This window comes from Urocitellus parryii, chromosome 9, assembly GCF_045843805.1.
Source record: "Urocitellus parryii isolate mUroPar1 chromosome 9, mUroPar1.hap1, whole genome shotgun sequence".
NCBI classification, from domain to species: Eukaryota; Metazoa; Chordata; class Mammalia; order Rodentia; family Sciuridae; genus Urocitellus; species Urocitellus parryii.
In genome coordinates, this window is record NC_135539.1 from 75,312,846 (window position 1) to 75,340,595 (window position 27,750).

Sequence of the window (27,750 nt, forward strand, 5' to 3'; positions counted from 1 at the left end):
GAAGAGAACTGATAGTCATGAAAATTTTTTTTACTTTTTTGCTATGTTTTATAGTTATGGAGTCTGGCATTAGACATATATTATAAGTGAGGATAAACAAGGAATATATGTCCCTTCTGCATATCAGAAATTTTCTTCATAATCGAAATTAATGTGATGATGTTTGAAAGGGGATTAGACAATCCATGATGACACATGGTTAAATATTGGCAGATATATTGTTATCATTACTAATATTTTTGTTAATATAGATACCAATGAAGAGGTAGGAACATATGTCAAGAGGCAGTAGCAAGCAATCAGCAATTCTTGTTACCTATTATATTTTAAGAAGTAATGATTTTATGTTGTATTATTTCTAAATTATAGAGATCTAAATAATGTATGGTGAGCCCTGGGGATTTGCATGTATATCTTATAAACAACATTCTTTCCTTATCTGAATCGCACACCATATTGTGTGTGATGGGCAGTGAGCAATTAATTAATGAATTCGTTAAATGTAAGTGAGATTGCTAAAAATAAACTGTACACCAAAATAACTTTTGTATTGGCCAATATGTGAATTTATCCTTATACTAAACATGGCATAAATGGATGTGTTTTCCCCCACAAAGTGAGTGAATAAATGTGGTACTATCTATTTCTGCTTTCACTGAGAATTTAAAATAAAAGAGGAGTGTTTTGATTTGGTAGATTGGGAGCTAAGGAGGAGCTGAGTGAATTCTTGTCTCTGTCAGTTCTTTGTGTTCTGTTCTTGGCAGGTGAGTAGAATTTGAATAATTTAGTTATAACTGAAAAACCATCTCCTATAAAACTATGTTCATATATGTAGAAATGACAGATTCTACAACCACTCAGGAAATATAATGGAGCTCCTAGGTAACCCTTCTTTACCCCTTTAGAAATGGAGTCACTGAGTCTGTGTTACATATTTTTCTTTCTCATTTTAGTATTGCTGACCACCCAAATTATCCATTTTCTGATGAATATTAACATGGACACTTTTGAAATGTCTTCTACTTGTATCCCCTGCATAGATAGTGATGCAGGAGACAGCTGCTAATTGGATACATCACTTCTGTTGTTATGTCATTCTTCTTAGCAATTGACATTCTGCTACAGCAAAGTTGACCAGTCCAGTGAAAACGGCACTCAATTTTTGAAAAAAAAAAAAAAGTTTATTTTCTCAAGATTCCGCATTCACTCTTTTATGCTTATGATTAGTTTTTTTTTTTTATTCACTATGAACAAAGACTAATTTGGCTACCAGCTTGTAAGCTGGGGTTTGGTGATTCTAACACATACCTAGGGTTGGAAAAGATGAGATTTCTAAGACTTTATGGAAATAGCAATTGATATTTATTAATCAATGCTTCTCTAGCCCGTGGAATAATCAGAAAACACATTGCATTTAGATGATGGTTCTTAGTCTGCAAGGTGAAACACACATGGAAGAGAGGAGCAGCAATCCAAGGGCTCCATTCCTGCAGCTCAAGATACCAGAGCTCCTGGAAACTGGGGAATGAGGTTTTCCTTTCACATGGTTGTGAAGAAGGCAGGGGATCCAACCTGGAAGGAGCATGAGGAGTCAGATGTGCAAAGGTTGAAGAGGATGAGTTGGGCACTTCTTTGCTTGGGACATACAAAGTTTTTTTTTTTTGTGTGTGTGTGTGTGTGTGTGTGTGAGTGTGTGCATACTATTATACATAATATTGGGATTCATGATGCCAAATTTATATATGCACATAATATTTGATCAATCTCATTCCTAAATACTTTCCCCATCCTTTCTCTTCTCCTTCCCCTGATCTGTTTGATCTATTGTCCTGACCTTCTTTCTGTTATTTTTATCTTAATTCAGATAGTCTATATGTACATGTATATATGAGGATTATTTGATATGTTGATTTACTGTCATATGTATGGAAAGAGCATAATAGGATAAATTTTTATTTCCTAGTTATTTCCCCATGTCTTCTTTTCCTCGTCTCTTCTTCCTCTTGATTCCCTTTCTCTACTCTGCTGTTCTTCCTTCCACCAAATGTTCTTTTGATAATTATATGCTGTAGACAAAAAGGAATGTTTGAGTATTTTATTTAATGCCATAGCTGGAGTCATGATTAGCATTAAGAAAAAAAACTGAAACAATCCTAATTACAATACATTTGTAAATATTTACGTCAATGAAGATGCATTCATAGAAAAGAATCTCACAAGTCACTTGGAAATTTAGAATATAGAGTGATGTGACAAAATTTTGGATTAGAAAATCTCAAGTTTTTCCCATAAAAACATCAAAAAGTCATTAGATTTTGGTGAATTATCCCTATACAAATTCTATAAAGAGTCAATTACCTAAAGCACCAGTGAAAGCATGCAATGAAGAAAACCAGGATTCAAAATGATAGACAATTTCAGTGTGTTTTTGCCCACCATTGCCAAAGCTGCCTCGCACAATGTGGTCTTGGTCCATGGGTAGTGTACAAGAACTATCAATTTCTTTCTGCAAATCAATTTACTGTACTAAAAGTCACATCAAAAAAAAACAACAACAACAAAAAAAAAAAAAACAACAACAAATAACTCAATCAGAAAGTGGGCTAAGGAACTGAACAGACACTTTACAGAAGAAGAAATGCAATCAGTCAACAAATGTCTAAAAAATGTTGAACATCTCTAGCAATTAGAGAAATGCACATCAATACTACACTAAGATTTCATCTCATTCCATTGAGAATGACAATAGTTAAAAATATAGTCAACAATAATTGTTGGCCAGGATATGGTTAAAAATGTACTTTTTCCATGGTGGATACTTGTGGGACTGCATCCACTATGGAAAGCTGTATGGAGATTCCTCAGAAAACTCGGAATGGAAACACCATTTGACCCAGCTATCCCACTCTTAAGTTTATACCAAAAGGACTTAAACATCAATGTTTATAGCAGCTCATGTCACAGTAGCTAAATTATGGAATCAACGTAGGTGTCCCTCAATAGATGATGGATAAAGAAGATGTGGTTTATATATTAAATGGAATATTAGTCAGCTTTAAAGAAGAATGAAGCCTTTATGAGCCATCCATATGCCCCAGTGTCCATATGGTCTTATAAATTTTGAAAAGCATTCTTTTCCTGTTGGAGAAAGACATGTTTCATTAACTCTCAAAGGACCACTTACTTAGTGGCCATTGTTCTTTCACCTTACCTACCGACGTCTCCTGAATGCACAATTGTGATGGACTCTACAGGTGGTGGTAGCAAAGACCCACTCAGAACCAATCTCCATCTTTCTCTTCTGGCCGTGCAGATTTATTAAGCTTAAACACCTTCCATTTATTGCTAACATTAAATTATGTAAATGACAAGTAAAAAAAAAAGAAGAATGAAATTATGGCATTTGCCATTAATGAATGAAGCTGGAGAATATCATGCTAAGCAAAACAATCCAATCCCCCAAAATCAAAGGCAGAATGTTTTCTGTAATATGCGGATGCTAATTCAAAATAAGGGGAGCACTATAAAAGGATAGAGTTATCTTAGATTAGGTAGAGGGGAGTGAAGGGAGGGGAGGGGAGGGGATGGGATGTGGGGATAGGAAGGATAGTAGAATGAAACAGACATTATTACTTTATGTATATATATGACTGAATGACCAATGTGATTTAACAACATGTACACTCTGAAAAATGAGAAATTATACCCAACAATATATGATATATCAAAGTGCACAAATACATTCTACTGTCATATATAACTAACTAAAACAAATAAAAAATTTCACTGAATCTTATCTGGTCACAAACCTTAGGAGATATCAGGTAACAAGTATGTGCTTATCATCTCTAAGACACCTTGTTCATCCTCCCAGCCAGGCAGGCAGCTGAACTTCTTAGATAATTGCTGAAATTATATGACAGCCTTCAGCAGATCAGAGAGTCAGCTTGATACTCATAGTCCATAAAACACCAGATTTCATGACACATGAATAGACAAAAAATAAATTCTAGGGTACATGAAAATGACGCCATTTTGGTTAGGTGACACTTTTATGTTCCTTAGAAAATGGCATGATATCTTTCCTTGCAATAGAAAATAGAAGTATCATTTTTTTTTCTTTTCATTTATTAAGAAAGTAGTTGAACATCAGTAGTCTTTCCTAAATCATGGAAAATGGACCATGGCTCTGGAAGAGTAGAGGAGAAAATTGAATCCCTTTGTGACATTGCTGCTACTTCTGTGCATACCATGGCTGATCAGCCCTTAGAAACCAAGGGGCTCGCTTATGCTCTACAGGAGAAATCAACAGTTTTCAAAGATTCTGAATGGTCTTGTGTGGAGGCAAAATGCAGTTAGTTCAGAGGTTTCAGGGAGAAACTTGTTATCTTCAGTGGTTGCTGTCATTTGACTACAACAGGTCATAAAATCTTACAAAAATATCATATTGGCTGAACCCACACAGACAGGTTTACTCCCCAAACTCAAATCTCAGAGAAAGAATGAACTCCGGGTATAGTCCATGTGAGTCTAGAAATTATCCCGTCTGCTCCTGGCTCTTCTCTCCTCTGTGTTTTGACATCATTTGCAGCTGGGAGCAGACAGACCAGCACAGCAGCACAATATCCAGATTAGGATGAGGAGTCAACTCTGTTAAAATAATCTTCTTAGAAAAGAGGGATACTTACACAGAGTCCCCCTGCAGTAACATTCTTATACGGTATTGGCTAGGACTGGACCACAGCTCCTTTTTCACAGTGACCACACACTAATTTCAATGAAATTAACATGAATGACTACTGCTCCTGACCAGTGTGGGCAGCTGAACTAAGATCGCTCATGTGAATTTGCAGGGACACAAAATAAAACACAGACACAATTTACCTTTATACAAGCTTCAGAACAGCTTTCCTGGCTATCCGCCTCAGGCTCCCCAAAAGGGAGAGCAAGAGAAAGTCACGAGAGGCTGAGAAGAGAGAGGGAACACATTCAGAAGTGAGCTTTTATTGGAGGGACTCTTGTTCTTAGAAAGCTCTATCTTAAAAGGTCAGAAGGGGCAGGACTACAAGGGAACAGGAGAGTGTAACTCAATCCTAGGGGCATGCCCCACAAGGAGAACCTTCTTACTATCTGAGCAGGGGAAAAGACAGAGTCATGAGTCATGGCACTACTGTGCCAGACTACAGTGACCATTCAGAATCACGTGGTGCATCAGGACTAGAAGGTGTGGTTACTCAATGTGGCTCCCCACATATTCCCCCTTCTTTCTTTGAGAAAGCAGGTGATGAATCACACTATCTTGAGTCACTGAATTCTTGCTCAGAAGGCACGACATCCTACAATCACAACACAAGAGAGAATTAGTAGCAATGAGAACAATACAAGGATATACCATGCAGAATGTTCAAGAATGTTACAGAGGTTAAAGCCATTTAACTCTTAAAGTATTTGATCAGCTAAAGAAGTAGAATCTGAAAAATAAATCTTACTTTTTTTTTGTATATCTTGGATATGATGATGTAACTCCAAAAGATCCAAGCTGTTATCATTCTTCTGCCAAATACCTAAAAAATGGTATTTAACCTTCTCTCAATCCCATTGGGAAGCATTGTATTTGGCAGCAGTAACACACACATATTTATACTCAGCATGACACTTAAGTCTTCCTTTGAATTTCAAAGCTGAAAGTTCATTACCAATATTTATGACAGTAGCTTCTAAGGCATTTAGCTTAGTCTCAATCCTTTCATCAATATTTATTTGATTATGAAGAGCGGTGGAAGTGTCCTTAGCCAAATTATTAGGAAAATCTGCATGTTGAATATTTTGAGATATGGCCACAGAAGCTGTGACTTTGGAAGCAATAAATGAAACTAAGTTAACTACTCCTAGAGCACTATAGGTCTCACTAGCTGGGCATGTATTCGTTGTGAGGTTTGAAAACCAGCATCAGCATACCATGGCTCTGAAATACTAGCTGGCAATAAGAAAAAAAGAGGGCTGATGAAGTACTAGTGTTCCTTTCTTTCTATTATATCTGGTGTTACAATTAGTAAAATTACATTTATTACATGCTACAAGATACCTGTCATCTTTTCTTATAACTTTTACATTTCCAGTAATTAAAATGTAAGGAGATTAAACACAGACCTGTAGGCCATAATAGGAAGCCTCCTTACAGTTTTTGCCTACAAAGTCTAGTGAAGGCTTGTCAGTAAAATGTAAGAATTCTGAGGCATCAATTAAGCACCAGACATCTTTCTGAATGCCATCTTCACTGAAGGTCATGATATTACTAACAAATCCTCCAGGGGTCATGGCAGCACCCTTGTGTAATTGTTTTTTGTCAGTTCTTGGAGACCAGTCCAAAATGTACCCACTATTTCTAGACACCTTATGCTGTACTGAAAAAGTATTTATATAATACATCCACTTAGGAAAGGTGCCAATTTCTATTGCAGAATGGTTAGGACAATGAGGTATTAGTGGACGTTCTGCTGAAATGACTGGCTTGTTATGAGAAAGTCCCATTTTAATAACTGATCTGCTATAAGGCTTTGAGTCTCCAGGAACAGTACAATTAGCTGGTCTAAGTCCCCCAACTGCTGTCTTTTCCTCCAAGAACACTTTTAGACCACCAGCATGTTTATCGTTGGGACCAACACAAAGGTAATTGAGCACTATAGCCAGAATAATTAAATCCAACCACATGAATGGGAGTAATATGAGTGTCTGTAAATCCTCCAATCATATATGAGTCATTAGTAAATACTGGGATAGATTTCCCAGTCCACACTGATGGGTGTACTAACGGTGGATCTGGAAAATATGTCCAATAGGTTTCTCCCTGATTCCCCTTTACCTTACAGCTCAATAGAGCTAGTATCATCACAAACATCATCGTTGGAGATTTAATTTTTCCTTGCTGTCAATCATGTGTTCAGCCTGCAGCATCAGATTCTTCAGCTGCTTCCATGAGGGTAGCTTCACCATCGGGTCTCTCTGGGCCATCTACTTTCCCCTCTTCCTTTGAGAGTTCTTCTTGAAGGTGGGAGTCAGATCTGGCATCTCTGGATCGGTCCTCAGTCATTTGAATCTTGGTTTTAGGTTCTCCATGCCTAATGGCATATTTAGGTTACCCAAATAGGACGAAAAGCACCTTCTGGGAAAATACAAGCATGACCTCTGCCCCACATAATCATTGGATCTGGTCCTCTCCATTAGCCAGTTTGCAAATCCTTCTACCAAACTCAACCTAAAGGGCCTATTGCTGTGGAAGAAATGTGCTACTCAGCTGCAGTGTGACCTTCTGAGTCACAGTTTGGAAAATTTAAAATGAACAGAGCATGATTGAGGTCATTTTAGAGGGTCTCACCTCCCTCTTTTAGTTTTTGTATTTCTAGCTTAATAGATAAATGAGCTCGTTCAACAATAGCTTGACCTGTAAGGAATGCCTGTTTTATGGTCAATACAAAACTCTTGGCAAAATTGTTGAAAAGAAGAGCTTACATAAGCCGGTGCATTATCACTTTTAATCTGTAAAGAACATCCTAATACTGCAAAGGCAGCTAAACAAATGAGAAATAACATGTTGACTATTTTCTTTTGTACGGGCAAAGATAAATCTAGAATAAGTATCTACAATTACATTACCGAATTGAGGAATGTGAGTTGCATCCATTTGCCATAATTGATTTGGTGTTAATCCATGGAGATTTACCCCATATGGTAAAGATGGAGTGTGTATAACACACTGGGGGCAGTGACATACAATTTGACGAGCCTGCTCTCTAGTAATATTAAAATTTTTTATGCATACTAGAAGCATTTTGATGACGCAAAGAATGTGAAGCTTGTGCACAGTCATACAAGACATTTGCTGACAAACAGCAACCAATTTATCAATCTTATCATTACCTGATGTTAAAGGCCCTGGAAGATTAGAGTGGGCCCATATGTGGCCTATAAAACATGGGTGTTGTCACATTTGCACCATTTTTTGCAGGATATAAAACAAATTGAGTAACTCTTGTGACAATGTATACCCAATAGTTGAAGTTTCCATATTCTTAGTAACTCCAACTGCATATAAGCTGTCAGAATAAATATTAATGTGCTCATTTGCAAAATGACTTAAAGCCCTAATGAGAGCTTGAAGTTCTGCTCATTAAGCAGAAGTACATGAGGTTTGTATTACCTCTGTATGAGCGTGACTATAAAAACCTGCTTTACCTGAGCTTGAGCCATCAGTGAATAGCATTAGTGCTCTACTTATTGGCTGTGGTCGTACAAGTTTTGGAAAAATAAAATCAGTTACCAAGGCAAATTGAATAATTCTATCACGAGGATAATGACTTTCTATCTGACCAGGAAAATTAACAAAAGCTCTTTGCCAAGTATTAGAAGTTTGGAAAAGCCAATCATACTATTGAGCAGAAAATGGGTTGATTATAATATTAGATTTTGATCCAACCAGCTGTAAAACTTGTGTTCTGCCCTTGATAATTAATTGAGCAACAAAATTATGAAAATGAGTTAATGACTTTTGAGGAGAGTGGGCTAAATGAATCCACTCAATAACTCCCAATGATTGCCATATTGTCCCTGTAGGAGCATAAGCATTTGGGAATATCAATAAATATATAGACTCTTTGGGGTTAATTCTGTTGAGTATTTTCAATAACAATTTCAACTTTTCTCAAAGCTGTTCTCACTTCTGTTGTGAACTGATGAGAAGAAGTTGGAGAAGGATCTCCCTGTAATATTTGAAATAAAGGACTTAAATCTATGACTCAGTACTTAGCTTTAAAGATGGCACCAGCCAATTTATATCACCTAATAGTGTTTGAAAATCATTAAGGGTGTGCATTTTTTGACTCCTTATTTGTAAATTTTGAGGACAGATTCTGCATCCTTCAATTATATGACCTAGATATAGAAAAGGAGATGTTCTCTGCACCTTTTCAGGTGCAATGCACAAAGCCATTGCTCTGAGAGAAGTCTCTAATTGGGCAAAGATTTTTAAGAGTACGTCTCGATTAGCATGAACTAAAAGTATATCATCCATCAGATGAATAATATATGCATCAGGGAATTTTTCCCTCACAGGCATGATAGCCTGTGCCACAAAATTTTGACATAGGGTATGACTGTTATGCATTCCCTGAGGCAGCACTTTCCAGAAATATCTTTTAACTGGTTCTTTAAAATTAATTGCCGGGACACTAAAGGCAAACTTTTTACATCGTCTGGCTGCAAAGGTAAAGAAAAGAAACAATCTTTTAAATCTATTACTATTAAATGATAATACAAAGGGATAGCTGTAGGAGAAAGAAGCCCTGGTTGTAAGTCTCCCACAGGCTCGATAACATGATTAATGCCCCGAGATCTTGTAATAATCTCCAGTTGCCAGATTTTTTCTTGATTACAAAGATGGGTGTGTTCCAAGGACTGAGCGTGGGTTGTAAATGGCCAGCCTGAAGTTGTTCTTGAACTAGCATGTGGGATATTTTAAGTTTTTTTCCCTGTAAAGAGCCTCTGACTAACCCAGATTTGCTCTTCTGTGAGCCAATTGATTTTTTCTGCTGTTCTCTGGGCCGGGATAAAGTCAGGGCCCTTACCAAAAAATTTGGCTGGGTGTGTTAATTAATCTCTGTTGGGAAGATTGGGTTATAGGCAAATACCCTTCTTGTAAATTTCCCTCAATTTCTCTAGGAGTAAATTTTTGATTAAATCCCTCAGATGACATGATAGAATTTGGAGTTATTAATAACAAACCTAGGCTTCTTAGATTATTTCAGCCCCACAAATTTACTGGTAAGGTGTCGAAGATATAAGTCTTGAAAATCCTAGAGTTACTATCTTTATCTTCCCAGTGAAGATACTGAACACTTTGTTCAGGCTGAGGGATCTGACCTATACCCTCCAAGTTGGCAGGTGCAATATGTAAAGGCCAGCTCTTAAGCCAGAATCTACTAGATAGAACAGATATCTATCAGCCCCAATACCACGAAACTTATGATTGATTTTAAGATCCAGTAGAGGGCGCTCCTGCAGAGCTAATTGAGCCCAGTACACTTGGTCTGGGAACCAGGAAGTTGAGCTCTCACCTGGGCGTCCTGGAGCCACAAGGCAGGAGTAACAGCTGAGCCTGTACATCTCTTGAAACAGAGCTGAGTGTGTGGTCAGTCTACACAATAATCTCAATTTCATCTCTAAAATTTGAATCAATCACTCCTGGCAGCACCTGAATTCCCTTTTTAAAATTGTTTTGCCCCCAAATTAGGCCTATGGTATTTGGCGGTAACAGCCCACAAACGCCAGTAGGGATTCGTTGTGGCCCCATTTTAGGCATTAGGGTTACTCCCAAGGTAGGCTGTAAGGGTACTGACTCAGTTTGTTTATCTTGAGATGGTAGATTCTTCTTCACCTAATATTTGCCAAACATTATCAAAGTTGCAATAGTCTCAATATAATTGCTTGTAACAAAATAAAGAGCTGGGATTACATCTTACCTGAATTTATGGAAGCAAATTTATGTATAGAATATAGGAATAATTCACCTTCACCATGTTTATTCCAGCATACAGTTAAATTTCTCTCAGTGGAGGGCTTGTTGGATATATTTTAGATACAAAAGTTTTCTTTAGAATTCATCATTTGAGAATACATGAGATTTTTATAAAATTAAAATAATCTCTTTATATGATATGAATATTTACATATAGCCATAAGATTTTATTCCTGTTATAATCTAATCATTTCTCTTTTTCAGTGATTTATATATTTTTTTTAAATTTCTCAACAAACCCTAGGACTCTATAGATAAGTAGAGCTCATCATGGAAGGTGGCTGAGGTTGTTAACTAGTGAGGTGTGATGGATGTGGAACAAAAGTATTATTCCCTGTGTCCAGGATATTCAGGTAGATCCTTGGGCACATGCTGCCATGTCCAAGTTGACCATCTGAGTCCAGGATCAGTTCAGAGAAATATTCTGATATTTGTCTGAGAAAGAAGAGAGATGGAGACAATGTCCAGGAATTGAAACTCAGGTAAACTCAGAGATACCATGATCCAAGTTTGTATTTCATGGATTGGGATAGGCAGAATTTTGACATAAATGGGAAAACAACAGTGAAGAATGAGTACCCTCAGTGAGGTTTGTGGCAATGAGGAACGCAGTTTGAAAGAGTTTATAGGACTTGTTTTCTGTCAGGAAATTCCTTCCTATTTAATTTTCATGGTTAGATGTTTTCATGTTGTATAAGTAAACACTTTTTTTAGATTATAAAAGTGAAACACTAATTGTAGGGTTCTGAACAACATGCAGAAAATTTAGAAATCTCTCAGAATCCCACTTTACAGAAAGACTTCTGGTGTATCTTGTGAAATAATGTTTCCAGACCTGTCAGTCAATCACCCTTCACTAAGCAGCGTGATGTAGCATCTTTTATAGTTCACATTTCTCAGGATTGCATATCCTTCAACAATGAACATTTGATTAAAAGCCAAATGAGAACACTTATAAAATATATTGCCAATGAGAATGTTATAAAGGCTATTTTTTAACTTGTTCTAATTTATTGTACTGTGACTCTGTCATATACAACTAGTGAAAGGAGTTTTTTTTTTTCATTTTTAACCTTTGATGCTTATTGTGAGGGTCAAAATTTAAAATGTGCTCAACAATCCTCTTAAATTCACTGTGTGTGCTTGCATGTGGGGTAAGATAGTTCATTTTATCAAATGAAGTGTGATCAAGAAAAGGCTTGATCTCACAAAATCTAAACCACAAATTGTGTATAAGGTAGAGCTTTTCAATTTATGTAAGAGACACTTTTTCAAATTCTAAAAGTGGCAACAAAGTCTAGGTGATTAAAAAGCACGTAGGAGATCAATGATAGTCCTGCTATGCAGAAAGAATAACTACTTACAGTTTGTAGTGGTCCTTTTTTATCATGCATCCTTTATGAACATATTATGTTGTGATTATATTAAAACTCTTATTTCTCTCTGTAATAATTTCCATTGGTATTTATTCATGTTTGACTCTTAATTGCTTTAAATATTCTATTTCACCAGTGTACTAAAGTTTATACAACTATTCCAAAACTTATAATGATTTAAGATTCTTGTGGTATTTATCCTTTATGGATAATTTTGAACAAGGAAATAAATAACACAAAATGTCTTAATTTTGAATCTTACATATGGATTATTTTCTGATAGTAATCTAACAGGTGAAAGCTATAATAAACTTCAGCCTCTGGTTGCCTAGAGTAAATACTTCCCAAGGCTGTAATTATCTGTCTTCCATTGAGCAGAATTCACAGTGAGTGCAGATATTACTGTACACTGGTCAGGACTGCATCCTCTTGGGACTTGGTAGCCAAATTATGGAAAATATTTTTCCAAAGAGAAAATTAAGAAGGCTAACTTCTTTATTTTAAACATTTGTTTATTTTTCTGAGACTCAAAAAATGGTTCATAATCATTTTTTTTTAATTCCTTTGTATTTGTGTGAATGACATATGATTCATCCACCATTTCTAATAATGTATGATAAAAGGGGCTTTATCATGACCAAAACAAAACAAAACAAACAACAACAAAATACCCTAGTACAAAAACCAAAGAACATGCAAAAACAACAATAAATTTAAAAAAAAAATAACAACAGGGATGTGAGGTTTCCAGCTTAACAAATGGACAATAAGGATTCAATCTCTTATGATAACTCATGATAATATTGTAAGGGGAAAATTTATTAAAAACGAACACATTTTTATGACTATGTAGTAATCTGCTTGAAATTTTTTTCCCATGTGAAATATGTGAACTGGTTCCAGTCCTCCTCTCACACGTAGAATGCTACTTTAATCTCACTCTGCCTGAATAAGTTTGGCTAAATATGAGACAGCAAATAGATTTGTGTGTGAGTAACTCAGGGTTTGCAGCTCCAGCACATTCTCAGTGATTGAAGTCAGCGTTGCCAGGGAACTGAAAGGCAAGGGCCTGGGGGCACGATTCCCCCAACTCAGAAAGCTGTTTTTCATCGGGACAATGATCCTTCCAGTCTGCCTTCCGCTGTGTAGCAATATTTAGAACTTCCTCTTAGTGCAGTTATATTAAGATGATTGGCTTCTAGATGTTATATAACCTGTTTGCTTATGTATGATTGGAGAACGTGCCCTCTATCAACTGTAACCACTTCCGCATTAAATGAGCTTGCTGGAGGTCAGCTGGAGGTCTGCCACCTGCCTGCTTTCACCAGCTCCCGGTGTCCACGTGCCCCACACCCGCTGGGACTGAGATAGCTGAGTGACCCACAACAACAGATTTGGTTAACCATTAGAAAGCAGTTGGGACTGTGAATTCCATCTATTAACTTCTAAAGGCAGAAGGAGAAGCTTTGGCTGAGGAGTGACAGCAATGAATTCCAAACATCAGTTTGTGCAGCTCAGTGATGGTCACTTCATTCCTGGACTGGGCTTTGGCACCTATAAACCTCAAGAGGTAACAGTTGGGGGTTGTGTTGAGGGTTCAAAAAAGTCAGACATATGATGAATGGAATCCAATCTGAGTGGTTAAGTTACTTGCTTCCTGTGTGACTGTGGGGGGCTCATGTGCTTCTGTTTCTTTAGGCTAAAACTACACCATGGACAGGAGAGAAAATGGTCAGACATTGCTCTGCATCACTGTCTGATGGTGTGGTCACCTATTGAGAGTATTCTGGGCACTGCTCCACCACATTTTAGTCTATTTACCAACTTGGTAAAATGATGAATGTCAGCAATTGGCTTGCACTGGGATTAATTTCTCTCTTCATTTCTATACTTTGGGAACTTATTTTTCCTTTCAAGAACAAAGATCCAGAGACATCTGTTTTGCTAAAGGTACTTGAGAAGCATATGAGGAAGGTTTCAGTATCTCACAGAAAATGTTGGACCTTGGCTGAGTAGAGTTTTCATGTGCTCTCAACTGCAGTAAATTTAGCTGAATGTATAATATAAAACCCTGAGAAGTCGAACTGGAACTTAGGAAGTGTATTTGTCATTTTTGGGTCATTGTTCATGTGTGTTGTATTGACAAATTACAATCTAAAGTGGAACAAGCCAAGTTCACTAGATTGGAACTAATTTTGTACTCTGGACACTTAATTGTGTGATATGAGATTAGTTCCTGAACTTTGAATATAGCATTTTTTCTTCGCATGACTTAAGGAAAAATCCAGAGAGCAATTGTAAGACACGTGAGAGGACCTGGTTACATTGTAGGGCAAAGTGTCATGAAGGAGACCACTAGAACTTCAGCTATAGTTCACGTGCTCTTACACCTGTGAGAAATAATGGCTAGTATTAGCAGTAGGTGGTAGGACTGAATATTGCATTCAATTTGATTTCATGGAAAAAGAAAGCTTCTGAAAATTGTCAAATAGAAAACAGCATGTTTGATTTGCCTTTTTACTCTTGAACAAATGAACTTTCAAAACATCATCCAAATTTTGTAGAAGATGCATTTTTTTCCATTTCACTCTTATTTTATCTTCCACAGAGAGTGAGCTTTATGTGAATTATCCCTTACAAGATGAGTATAATTTCTTCTCTGTCAGTCTATGTCCTTAGAGTATATATTTTCTTTCAGGCCAGTGTTTAGTTCTGTCATACAGAAATACAGTTGTGGACCAGAGGTGACACAGCACATTGCTGTTTGTTCAAGAGCCTATTATCAATCTGGCCCCTGGTGGCCCGTGGAAACTTTGATTTTTCACTTTTTTATAACACACAAGGATTCCTGCTGTCCCTAAGTAGTCTAAACAATGGTGCTTATTTATATATTCTGCAATCATGTTCATAGTCCTATTGTTCCAGGGCAGTGGCATGGATTGCCAAAAGACCAAAGAAAATACCTGGAGACTGCATACAAGGAACTAGTGCTTATTGAGGAGTCTTTATGGGGAGGGTCCAGCAGTGACCGGCTGAACCACAGCACCTGCCTCTCTCACACTGCTTTGCTAAGCAGAGCTTCCTCCTCCTCATGATATTTTGTCCTGTGAACCCTGGTTGGAGATAAGAAGACACTTATCTTCTCCACAGTACCCTCAGTTCTATCCTAGTTATCACAAAAAGAAGGCTTTTAACCCAAAGTTTTTATTTGTTATTTTTAGTTATACATGATTGTAGAGTGGATTTTGAGATATTTATACAAACATGGAGTATGTCTTATTCTAATTAGAATCCCAGTCTTTTAAATGTACATGATGTAGAGATTCTCTGTGGTGTATTCATATAAGAACATACGAAAGTTTTTTTTGTGTGTGTGTTTATATGTGGTGCTGGTGATTGAACCCAGGGCCTTGTGCATGTGAAGCAAGCACTGTACCAACTGAGCTATATCCCCAGCCTGAACATGTGAGAGTTATGTCAGACTTATCCCACTATATTTACTATTCCCATTCCCACCTCCTTCTGTCATTCTTCTTTTTCTATAACTCCAAACTTCTGTTCTTCCCTTCCCTCCCCACTTGCTGTGTGTTAGCATGCACTTATCAGAGAGATGATTCAACCTTTGGTTTTTGTGGGACTGCCTTATTTCACTTATCATGATAGTTTCCAGATCCATTCATTGACTAGCAGATGTCATAAAGTCATTTTGCTTAATGACTGAGTTATATCCCATTGTGTGTGTTTTTCACATTTTCATTAACTATTTATTTGTTGAAGTGTACCTAGCTTATCCATTGTGAATTCCACTGCTCTAAACATTGTTGTGGATGCTTCACTGTAGTACGCTGATTTTAACTCCTTTAGATACATACAGAGAAATGGGATAACCCAGTCGAATTGTGGTTCCATTCCTATCATTTTGGAAAATTTCCATACTGTGCTCCAGAATGGTTACATCAATTTGCAATCACCAGCACTATACAGTGTACCATCTTCTTTACATTCCCCCTCACCAACAGTTATTGTCATTATATTCTTTTTCTTTTTTGGTACCAGGAATTGAACTCATGAGTACTCAACCAACTGAACCCAATTCCCACCCCTATTTTTTTTTTGTATTTTATTTACAGATAGGGTCTCCCTAAGTTGCTTAGTGCCTTTCCATTACTGAGGCTGGCTTTGAACTTGCCATCCTCCTGTCTCAACCTCCTGAAGCTAGGATGATAGTTGCACGTCACTGCCCCAACTGTTACTGTATTCTTTTTTTTGATATTTTTTAGTTTTAGAGGGACACAATATCTTTATTTATTTATTTTTATGTGGTGCTAAAGATCCAACTCAGTGCCTCACATGTGAGAGGTAAGCGCTCTACCACTGAGCTACAGCCCCCTCCCTGTTACTGTATTCTTTTTTTTTTTTAACTTTTAAATCAGCTTTATTGAGATATAATTCACAGTTTTCTCATTTAAAGTATATTCTTGATAGTTGCCTTTCTGAATGGAGTCAGTTGAAATCTCAGTGTAGTTTTAATTTGAATTTTTTTTAATTTCTAGAGATGTTGAATGTTTTTTCATATACTTGTTGACTGTTTGTTCCTCCTGTTTGAGAGGTGTCTGTTTAATTCCTTTGCTCATTAATTTACTGGGTTTTACTTACATTTTTTTTGGTATAAGCTTTTTGATTTCTTTATATATTCTGGAAATTAACGCCTTTTCTACACTGTGGGTGGCAAAGGTTATCTCCAGTTCTGTAGAATCAAAGAGCGGTTTTATATGTTAGGCTGCAGAAGCAGTGACATCATCAACATTCACTTCCTTAATTAGCTTATTTCACCAACATGCCAAGGAGCAACTGTCCTGGCATACAAGAAAAAAAGCACATTTCCACAGGTAACATTACCTTGCCCTCATTTCCAGTGTGCAGAAGAAGAAGTCAAGGTTCTTAGAGATAATAAATATCTGGGAGAAGTCCAGCCTTGCTCTCATTATTTCATAATTTGGCTAGGATTTGGGGAACAGAAAGAGATATTCAGGGAAATAGTGTTTTACCCTTTTCTTTAGAACCATATATATGTATATGTATGAACCATATATATGTATACACACACACACACACACACACACACACATCTGTCTTTCTTTGAGAGAGTGGAATTGTGTTGTGTCCTAGCATAGAGTGTCAATTTAACCAGAAAAAAAAAACATCTCTTGATTCTACAGATTTGGAGATAACCTTTACCACCCACAGTGTAGATAAGGCATTAATTTCAAGAATATAAAAAGAAATCAAAAAACTTAATTCCAAGAAAAGAAAGAAAGTAAAACCCAATAAATTAGTGGGCAAAAGAATTAAGCAGACACTTCTCAAACAGGAGGAACAAACAGTCAAAAAGTATATGAAAATTTTAGAAAATTAACTCAACATATTTTCTTGTAGGAAATATTTTCCAAGTGGTTCAAAATTTACATTATTAGGAATTTAATATAATTTTTGAATCTTTATTTAGAAATGATTCATAGAACCTTGCATAATATTTTTTCTATAATCAATCTCATACATTCTTTCCCTGTATTAATTTTACTTAATGATTTATAAATAAATGATAACATGTCTATACCTGTATGCTGGATTCTGTGAATTCTCCCAGAATCTCAAGGAACTTGAGTCACTCCTAGGGTCCTCTGATGTGAGTGTACTAGGATTTCTGTATCTGAAGGAGCTTGTGGGATGCCAGATTCTTGTATTAACTAGGAAATACCCAAAGTTATTCAGGGACATTACCCCAAATACAGAACTAACACATGACATGGGCAAAAGATGAGTTTCAGGAGGTCACTGTTTTGGCCCAAGATATTCAATTTTGTACTTTGGCTATTTCCTTAAGTAGTATATAAGGAAAAATGGGCATTCAAAGTTCAAGGGACTAGAACCTTATCACATAATTAGGTAGTCTGAAGAAAACATTGGGATATAAAATTCCTTCCAGTCTAGCAACCTGTCCTCTTTGCTCACTATGAGTTACCTCTCATAATATGACTCTCAAATACTTTTGGTTGTTACTCTAGGTTCCTAATAGTAAGACAACAGAGGCCACCAAAATAGCTATAGAAGTTGGGTTCCGCCATATTGATTGTGCTTATGCATACGAAGTAGAAGAGGAGGTAGGACTGGCCATTAGAAGCAAGATTGAAGATGGCACTGTGAAGAGAGAAGACATATTCTGTACTTCAAAGGTATTGTGTATACAGTGTAAGAGTTTATAGGATGCCATATTCTTGTATTAACTAGTGTAAAAATTATTTTAATGTGATATAAAGATGTGAAAATTATGTTGGGTTAACAGTTGTTGTAGAAAGTGATTATTTGTACAATGTGTATTTGCATAAAAAATACAGTATCAAAACAGAAAGATTATGAATTCCTACTCACAGTCTACAAATTTATGACTTTAAAGTACTTAACTTTTCTGATTCTCCAATCAATGGTATGATTTTGTATTGGTAGTGGAATGAGATAGAATTATGACCAGATTATGGATTCATTAGCTTCTGATTGACTTTTTAAATTTTTCTGTTATGCTGAATATCATCTTTACATTCATTATTATCAAAGAACAATTTGTAGTAAATTGTTAGCTAAATTGTCTTGGTTATTAAAATGTTCAAAACATATTCCTGGAATATAACAGAGGGAAACAGAGAAGGACTGAGGACACCAGCTCCTGCCTCCACATGCAGCGGTGTCTGATTTCCCAAGGACACAGGAATTCTTTCTCTGGCTCTCAATGTGTTTTCCTTCAGATCTTTAAATAAAAAATGCTAATTCTTATGTGTTGAATGGATGAGATAGTCTAGCTATCACTTTGTAATCTCTATGAACCTAATTTTTATCAAATAATGTTATTGTTTGATAAAAATTATATGTCTTCTATAGTTCCTTCCATAGTTCAATTGATTGACTAATAATAACCCAAAATATAATCCAGTTTACATGAATAGATCAGATCAGTAGAAATCCAAGACCTGAAGAGAATATCTTCCCTGTGATCAACAGTTTCCAATGAATAGACAAATAAATGTCTCAATTTGAAGTTAAACAAATGTTTCAAATACTCATGATATTTTAATCCAGTATAATTTCCTTTCTTTAACATCTGTAGCTTTGGTCCACTTTTCTTCGACCAGAACTTGTCCAATCTTGTTTGGAAAGATCACTGAAAAAACTTCATCTTGATTATGTTGACCTCTACCTTATTCATTTCCCAGTAGCACTGAAGGTAGGCAATTTGCATCATCAAACCTATTTAATTTCAGCCATGACCATCGTTATCATTGATGTTTGAATTAAGCTTCTGTGATAAATTCATATAAACAATTTATACAAATTATAGAAGTCCTGACTATGGCTAGGTTAATGATTAGAACGAATCCTCAGAAACATCTCTGTTTATTTATTCATTATGACTGTATTGCTAGAGGTTTGCTTTGTTTTTGTCCTAGCCTTTCCCTGGTGGTACATATAACTTTGGGGTAGTTCAAATTTCATGGTCATTAGTATTTGATAGGGATTCTTCATCTTCTTGCATCAATTCAAAATTGAATTGAAACTTCGATAACCATCTTTGCTACATATACACAACCTTAGATCCACATGTGTCCAGGTAGAAAGAGACCACTCTTTAGCCTGTGTCATCACTGGAATCCATCATTGCTGGAGATCAAGCCCATGGAACCAGTGAATTACCCAGTGAAAGAGAGACATTTCCCTAGGGGATTATATAGGGACAGGAAAAATAACATGAGCCAACTAGAAGACCCAATCCGGAGACCTGAGATTACTTTATTTAATTATATATGTGTATATATGTATGTGTGTATAAATATGTATGTAAATATAGAGATAATTTGATATAAGAGAATACACAAAGATAAGCACCTAAATGTACTTCTTACTCGTTCACATGTAAACACTTTCTAAATAGATGAATATAGAACAATACTCCCTTTATTTCATGGAGGTTTAGTGTCCCATCCCTTAGATATACATTTTAATCCATGAGCATGAATTCTGCAAGATTGTTGTGATGATCACTTCTATTGCAGCCAGGGGAAGAGCTTTATCCACTAGATGAAAATGGAAAAATTATATGTGATTCAGTGGATCTCTGTGCCACATGGGAGGTGAGTGCCTAAAGGAGTGACCTCACGGGAGGCCCACAGGGTGACAATCACATCATGCTTTCTCCTGAAATTGTGGGTCTAGAAATCATGTTTAAAAGAGGTTTAATGTTAGGGTGGCGGGGAGGAACACATTCCTGGAATATAACAGAGGGAAACAGAGAAGGACTGAGCACACCAGCTCCTGCCTCCTCATGCAGGAGTGTCTGATTTCCCAAGGACACAGGAATTCTTTCTCTGGCTCTCAATACCTTGCTCTGTTATCTTTACCATTTTTCTATTGTTAATAATCAATTTGTAAGCTTTGTTGTCATTTCTGGACAGTGCTCCTCTTAACGGTTCTACCTTGCCTTTATATTGACATAGTCCATTGTACAAATGCCTCTTCCCAACCCCTTCCTCCCAAGATCATGGAGAAGTGCAAGGACGCAGGATTGGCCAAGTCCATCGGGGTGTCCAACTTTAACCGCAGGCAGCTGGAGATGATCCTGAATAAACCAGGCCTCAAGTATAAGCCTGTCTGCAACCAGGTGAGAGCCCTGAGCCTCTTCACCGTCTCTTTTTCACTTCCTTGTTTCTGAACTGGTGCCAGGGGTCCATTGGTTCTGTCCCCCAGTTCATTTTCCTTTGTGGAACAGAAGAGTGTAAAATTAGTGCCACTGTCTTGGAAGGTGTGGAGGATTCTCGATTGTATCTCTGCTGTGTGAAAATGAGGGAAAGATCTTAGTGTTCAGTTTATGGAGTCATCAGGTGATGTACTGGTGACCAAGGAGGAAAGTGGTTGTTTATCTGACTTCCAGGGCAAGATGAACTTCTCCTTGAGCAATGAAGGATGACCAGAGCCTGGATGGGTGAATGTGCTGTGGAGGGAATTGTGTGTCGGAAAGAAGGCCAGTACATAGAAATGGGCAGTGAGCAAGAAAAGACTGAAAATCAGAGAAGATCAGTGGTCAGGTTTTGTGTGGAGATTGGGTGCCCTTTCTCTCACCCATTTCAGCTTTCTGGACCCACAGGAACACTTAACAGGAAGAGTAAAGTAGAGCTTGTGAAAGTTAATGGACTAGAGGAAGTTACTTGTGTATGGTGATACTAATGCTGGATGAAATCCACATCCAGGAACTATTAGATTCTTATACAGTTGGCCTTGTGCCTGAGAAATGCCAAATTTCTTTCTTCCATGCTTTCAGATATCAAGTCAACTGTGTAATCACATGTACCTTGTGCATGGTTCTGTGCTCTAATTTATTTTTGAAGACTTTCAGTCATGAAGTAATGGGTCTCTGATTGGAACACAGCTCATAAAATTTATAAATACATATATATATATATATATATATATATATATATATATATGACTCTCTATGTATATGAATGTCACATGTATATTTAGAGAAAGAGCAGTATAAATTTCTAATATAAATCATGAAAATTGAATGTATTTTGGTATTATTGTTACCGAAGTTTTTTATCAGGAAAATTTTCAAACATATAAAACAATTGAGAGCATGATAACTGACATCCATGTTTTTCACCCTGTATCTAAAATTGTTCACTTTGGGATCACTGTGAAATGTTGATTCATGTGGGTATGTCTGCATACTTCTCTTTTGCTGAATATTTTGCTGAATCTCTTCAAAGTGCATTGTAGACTGGACTATTCACTTTTAGAGAGCTCAGAGAACATCTCCTAGGAATTAAGATGATTTCTCACATACCTCATTTCCAATACTGTATCCAATACTAAGTTTCTCACATGGTCTAAACCCAGTCTGTGTTCAAGTTTCTCATTGCTTTTCTGAAATATCTTTTATAGCTTATCCCATTTTCCCAGATGTGACTTGGATTCACATGTTACTTTCTGTCATGTTTGTTAAGCTCTTTTAACACAGAATATTTGCCCAGTGCTTTTCCACATGACAATTCCCATGGCTTTTTTTTTTTGTTTCCAAACTGTCTTATTATATTAGCTAACTCGTTATACATCCCCATTTTCAGTCAGTTAGGAGGTAGGCTTGAATCCCTTCTTATAGATCAAAGGCCTGCCGAAAAGCCAAGAGTGCTCCTCAGTTACTGGGTTTTGCATCACACTAGAACAACATCATACATGTTGCTCAGAGCAGCAGGCATGGGGTGATTAGGAAGCAAAAAGGTGAGACTCCCAAGATGTGCATGCCATCATCCCTCTCCTCTCTTTGAAGAGTGAATCTTCACAGAGAGGAGAGGGATGGCATGCCCATCTTGCTTTCCAGTTTTCTTGTGTGTACTTGGAAGTTTTTAGAGTTCTGCCCAGGTTCACCTCTTGAGTGTTGACTGACAATAGGGTTTCATCAGATTTACAAGTCTCCATTGTCACTGCCCTGTATAAGGGAGATGTTCAAGTCACAGTCACTTTGTCCCACACTGACTGGTTCACATTGGAACTTGTTATTACAGATTATGTTAGGGGGAATTATTCTAAGCTCCCTGAGTTCTAGAATCTGGTTTTATTGCTTTTGATGAACAAATTCACCCAAATGCCATTTATAAAATACCCACAAATTTCTTTCAAAACTGTCATCATAAGTCTTTGTACAAATTCTTGATTGATGACACAATTTGAAATCCAATTTCATTTTTTAAAAAAACTCAGCTTCTTTTTATTGGCATTTTGTTTTCATATTAGCATTTAGTAGAATGAGATACCTTCTATCTTGTCCACTGCAGGTAGAATGTCATGTTTATCACAACCAGAGGAAACTGCTGGACTTCTGCAAATCCAAAGACATTGTTCTGATTGCTTATAGTGCTCTGGGAACTCAACGAGAAAAACGATGGTAATGAGAACATCAGGGAGTTTACCTCAAATGCCATTGTTGATGAACTATTTATACTCATAAGTCTCAGATTTCAAAAGGTCACTCTCACTGACATTGGAAGAGGGGAGAATTTACATTTCTGGGAAGATCCCATAAGACACTGATGCTGCTGGCACAGGGACTGCATTTGAGGATCCCTGTTTAGAGTGGTCCAAAGAGATCTGAGTGTGTTTTTTCAAGTAGGTGCAGTGGTGCTTGGTATAATCCCAGTGACTTGGAATGCTGAGGCAGGAAGACTGCAACCTTGAAGCTAGCCTCAGAAACTCAGTAAGATGCTATCTCAAAATAAAAATAAAAAAGGACTAGGCTTATGTCTCTGTGGTAGAAAGCCTCTGGGTTCCATCCCCAGTAAACACCTCACCCCCTAAAGAGAAATACATGACTTGGCCTCAGGGCTTCAGCATCTCTGTGTTTCCTTCCAGGGTTGACCAGAGCTCCCCAGTTCTCTTGGATGATCCTGTTCTTGGTGCCTTGGCCAAAAAGCACAAGCGATCCCCAGCCCTGATTGCCCTCCGCTACCAGCTGCAGCGTGGAGTTGTGGTTCTGGCCCAGAGTTTGAAGGAGAATGAAATAAAGGAGAACATTCAGGTAGAGAGGAGGGCTGTGGGAATGTGGGTTCTTACACAGTGTCCTTCACACGTGTGCTTCTTTGAAACTTGTAAGGATGTTATTGGGCCAAGTCAATATCCCCAGCATGTTCTCCACATGTAAGATTTCAGGTGCTTTCATAAGTGAGTTCTCTTAATCTACAGTGTGATAGGCAGTGTAGCCCCATAGAATGAGGATTGCCTAAAGCACAGAGATTTGTTTTTCAGCATTGCTAGCCATGTATTGTGTAACCCTGCATGTTTTCTTTTTTATTTTCTGAAATGATAATTTGTGTTGGATGATTTTTATTCTATGCATTCTGAGATTATGTTACATTTCTCCAAATCCTCAATATGTTTAATACTTATGTATTTATTCATTGGAATTTTTTCACTTGTTAGCTTTCAGTTTGTGAACTGCCATTTAAACTGTTTGTTTATCTTTTCATTTTTATGTAATTTTAAAATTTATATATACAGCAGAATGCATTACAATTCTTATTACATATATAGAGCATAATTTTTCATATCTCTGGTTGTCTACATAGTATATTCACACCAATTTGTGTCTTCATACCTGTACTTTGGATAGTAATGATCATCACATTCCACCATCATTAATTACCCCATACCCCCTCTATCTTTTCATTTTCAAGTAGGAGAACTTTATGGAACTATTACTGACAGCATTGGCAAAACAAACCACCTCCAATATTGAGGTTAATACAAAGAACATTTGTTTATCTCATGATTCTTTGGTTTGACTCTTTGCCTTGGCTCAGCCTGAACTCACTGAATGTCTTCCAGCTACACTGGCTGCTCCTGTTCTGTAATGAACTCTCGTATGCATCTGCAGGACAATGTGCTCCCTCTGCTTCAGTCCTGCTTGCTCTGTTCTCTGGGGTGTCTGAACTCCCTTCCATAGAACTTTACATCCACCAGTTGATGACGCAGGCTTCATTTCATCACATAGCATTGTCCCCAGGCAGTGAAAGGATCCCTGCAGAGCCTTCTTATGCCTAGGCTCAGAATGGGCACATCACTGCTTTGGTCAAGTTCTAATGGCCAGGCAAGTTAGAGTCCAGGCGATATTCTGGTGGTGAGGAAATAGACACAGTCTCTTAGTGAAAGAAGCTGCAAATTCACATAGGAGAGTTTAGACTGGGAGATGTGATTTATTGGAAGGAGCATTTTGGCAAACAATTGACCACATTAATATTTGCCACATATTCCTTTTCAGATGCACATGTATTTGTTGAAATATATTCTCTCAAATTCTGCTTGGGCTTCTATTCTCCTTTTGGTATATTTTCATGAAAAAAGTTCCTTCTCTTATGGTTGTCTTCATGCCTTGACTTTGTGGTTGATGAATATCATGTTTTTTTCTTCTACTGGGAACTCAACAGAATTAGATTAAATATGTTTACAAAAGTCTCACATTCAATTCAACTGCAGAGGTTTTTTTAACATTATGTGAAATAAAAATCCAAATACACACACAATTTTTAAATGACTAGCTAAACTTTCCAGAAACAGGAATTTCTTTTCTGACTATTTTTCTGTTATAAAGAATATAGAATCACCTTACCAATCTCTATGTAGATTGTCTTTGTTTGCTTGATATTGCATTGGAACTCTCAATAAATTCAGAGAGAATCTACTGTTGGAATTATTAAAGATTATATTCCATGATTGTGATATGAGTTTCCAAATGTTTAGCTAGTCTTTAAATATATTGCAATAAACTGATTCATGAAGACATTTATATAAATTCTGATAGGTTTATTCATACAGGAATGACACTTTTGATGATCTTTAAATAACATCCATTTTCATTTTGAGACTTTCCAAATGTACAGAAAAGTTCAAAGAAGGATGCAGAGAAAGTTATTTATCTAATTCCTCAATTGTTAAACAATCAACATTTTACTCTCTCACCATTTCTTAAGGAAATTACCAAGATTTAAGTACCCATATGTTCAAGTATGTTAGCAATTCATGAAAACTGTTTCCATATTTTAAATGCCTCAAATTTAGACAAGGTGATTTTTAGAACTAGATTTTTTTGCATTTTGAAGAGGATATAATTAATACTTTAACAATTCCTGACTTAAAAATGTTGAAGAAAGTCATTATCAGAGTTTTTACTCTCCACTTATAGGACATAGAAATCAAACTGTATCCTTGAAAACTATTAAATTTTCTTACATATTTCAAATTGTTGCCTCTAGATTTCTCTGGGTCTTCTCAATGCATGACACTGTAATCTTGGAGTAACATTAGTTTATTTTTCTATACCTTTTTTTGAGGTTTGTATTTGTCTGTAGTTGTATTTGTCTGTAGTTCCTATACAATATATGTCAGAGTGATTTTTTAAAAATTTCACCAGATGTTTATTCATCATAACTATGTTTTTCTTGATGTGTTTAATAACTTTTGGAAACTTGTCACATATTTTAAATGTTTCTGCAACAATCTGATTTCATTGGATTTCCACGATTGCCAATATGCAGTCTACATAGGCTAAAAATTCTCTACTTGTGTGATAGGTTTTTGACTTTGCATTGACTGAAGAAGACATGAAAGTCCTAGATGGCCTGAACAGAAATTTTCGATATGTTACCTTTAATCTGTAAGTAACTTTGATAGACATGTGGCCTTTTTTTATTTTCAAGTTTTTCCCTCATTTTCAGTGCATTTTTGATCAGAACCCAGACACTGCAGTTGTTTGTCTTTGAGCCTGTTGAGAGGACATTTAGTTTTGAATTAAAAACTGTAGGCATCTCAATGCAGAGGATAAAGTAGTTTTTGAGAAGAGAGAATCAAAAGAAAGGGAAGAGTGTGCAGAAAAACTCCCTGTTGAACAGAATTGATAATCACAAGAAATCTTTACTCTTTTTTTGGGTGCTTTATGGTAATAGAATCTGGCATTGAACACACATTAAAAGTGAGGATAAACAAGTAATATATGTCCCTTCAGCTTGTTGGAATTTCACTTCACAATAGTAATAAATGAGATGATGTTTGAAAGGGGATTAGACAATCCATGATTACATGTGCTTAACACTGGCAGGTATATTATTATCATTACTAATATTTTTGTTAATATAGATATAAATAAATGTTGAAGTAGGAACATAATGTCAAGAGACAGTGGTAAGAAATTGGTAATTCCTGATACTTATTAAACATTTCCAGAAGTAATGATTTTCTGTTGTATTGTTACTAAAGGATAGAGATATTAATAATATATGGTGAGCTCCTGGGATTTGCAAGTCTATCTTATAAACAACATTCTTTCCACATCTGAATCTAGCACCATGCTGTGTGTGATGCATGGTGAGAAAATAATTAATGATTTAATGAAATGGAAGAGAGATGGCTAGCTATATACTGTACACCTAAAATATTTTCTGTATTGGTCAATATCTGAACTTGTCCTTATACTAAAGATGGCAGAGATGGATGTGTCATCCTCCACAAAGTAAGTAAATAAATGTGGTACTGTTTCTGCTTTCTCTAATAATTTGAAATAAGAAAGGAATTTTTTATTTGCTAGATTGACCAATAGAGCTAAGGAAGATGAATATGAGTGAATTCTTATCTCTGTGAGTTCTTTGTGTTCCGTTCTCAGCAAGGGAGTAGAACTTGAACAATTCAGTTATAACTAAAATATCATTTCCTATATGGCAATGTTTATCAAAGTAGAAATGGCAGATCCTACAACCACTCAGGAAATATAATGGAGCTCAGTAGGTATCACTTCTTTACCTCTATAGAAATGGAGTCACTGAGTTTATGCTATATATTTTTCTTTCTCATTTCAGTATGGCTGACGATCCAAATTATCCATTTGCTGATGAATATTAACATGGACACTTTTTTCATAACTTCGACTAGTAACCTCACTTTGATTGTGAGGCGGGAGTTGGCTCAGATGCTCCTGATTGATATATCACTTCTGTTGTTAATCCATAATTCTTAGCAACTCATATTCTGCCAAAGCAAAGTTCACCAGTCCAGTAAAGAAAGCACTAATTTTTCAGCAATTTTTGTAAAATTAAAAAAATAAAATTGTTTACCTTAAGACTCTTACCTTCCACTGTCTCTGTTACATTTATGTTTTGTCTCAATTTGACTCATGAACAAAAACTAACGTGGCTACCAGACTGTAAGCACAGTTGG

At 36.5% G+C, this 27,750-nt stretch overlaps 1 protein-coding gene across 1 annotated transcript; it reads left to right on the forward strand.

The window, feature by feature from the left end:
- The first annotated feature begins 13,232 nt into the window (after positions 1 to 13,232).
- LOC113200200 (aldo-keto reductase family 1 member C1-like) lies at positions 13,233 to 27,660 on the forward strand. The gene is made up of 9 exons (XM_026413579.2): positions 13,233 to 13,516; positions 18,012 to 18,179; positions 19,106 to 19,222; positions 20,049 to 20,126; positions 20,531 to 20,653; positions 22,827 to 22,936; positions 23,401 to 23,566; positions 26,115 to 26,197; positions 27,393 to 27,660. The coding sequence occupies exons 1-9, from the start codon at positions 13,433 to 13,435 to the stop codon at positions 27,433 to 27,435; spliced, it is 972 nt and encodes a 323-aa protein (XP_026269364.1). The 5' UTR covers positions 13,233 to 13,432; the 3' UTR covers positions 27,436 to 27,660.
- Positions 27,661 to 27,750: the final 90 nt, after the last annotated feature.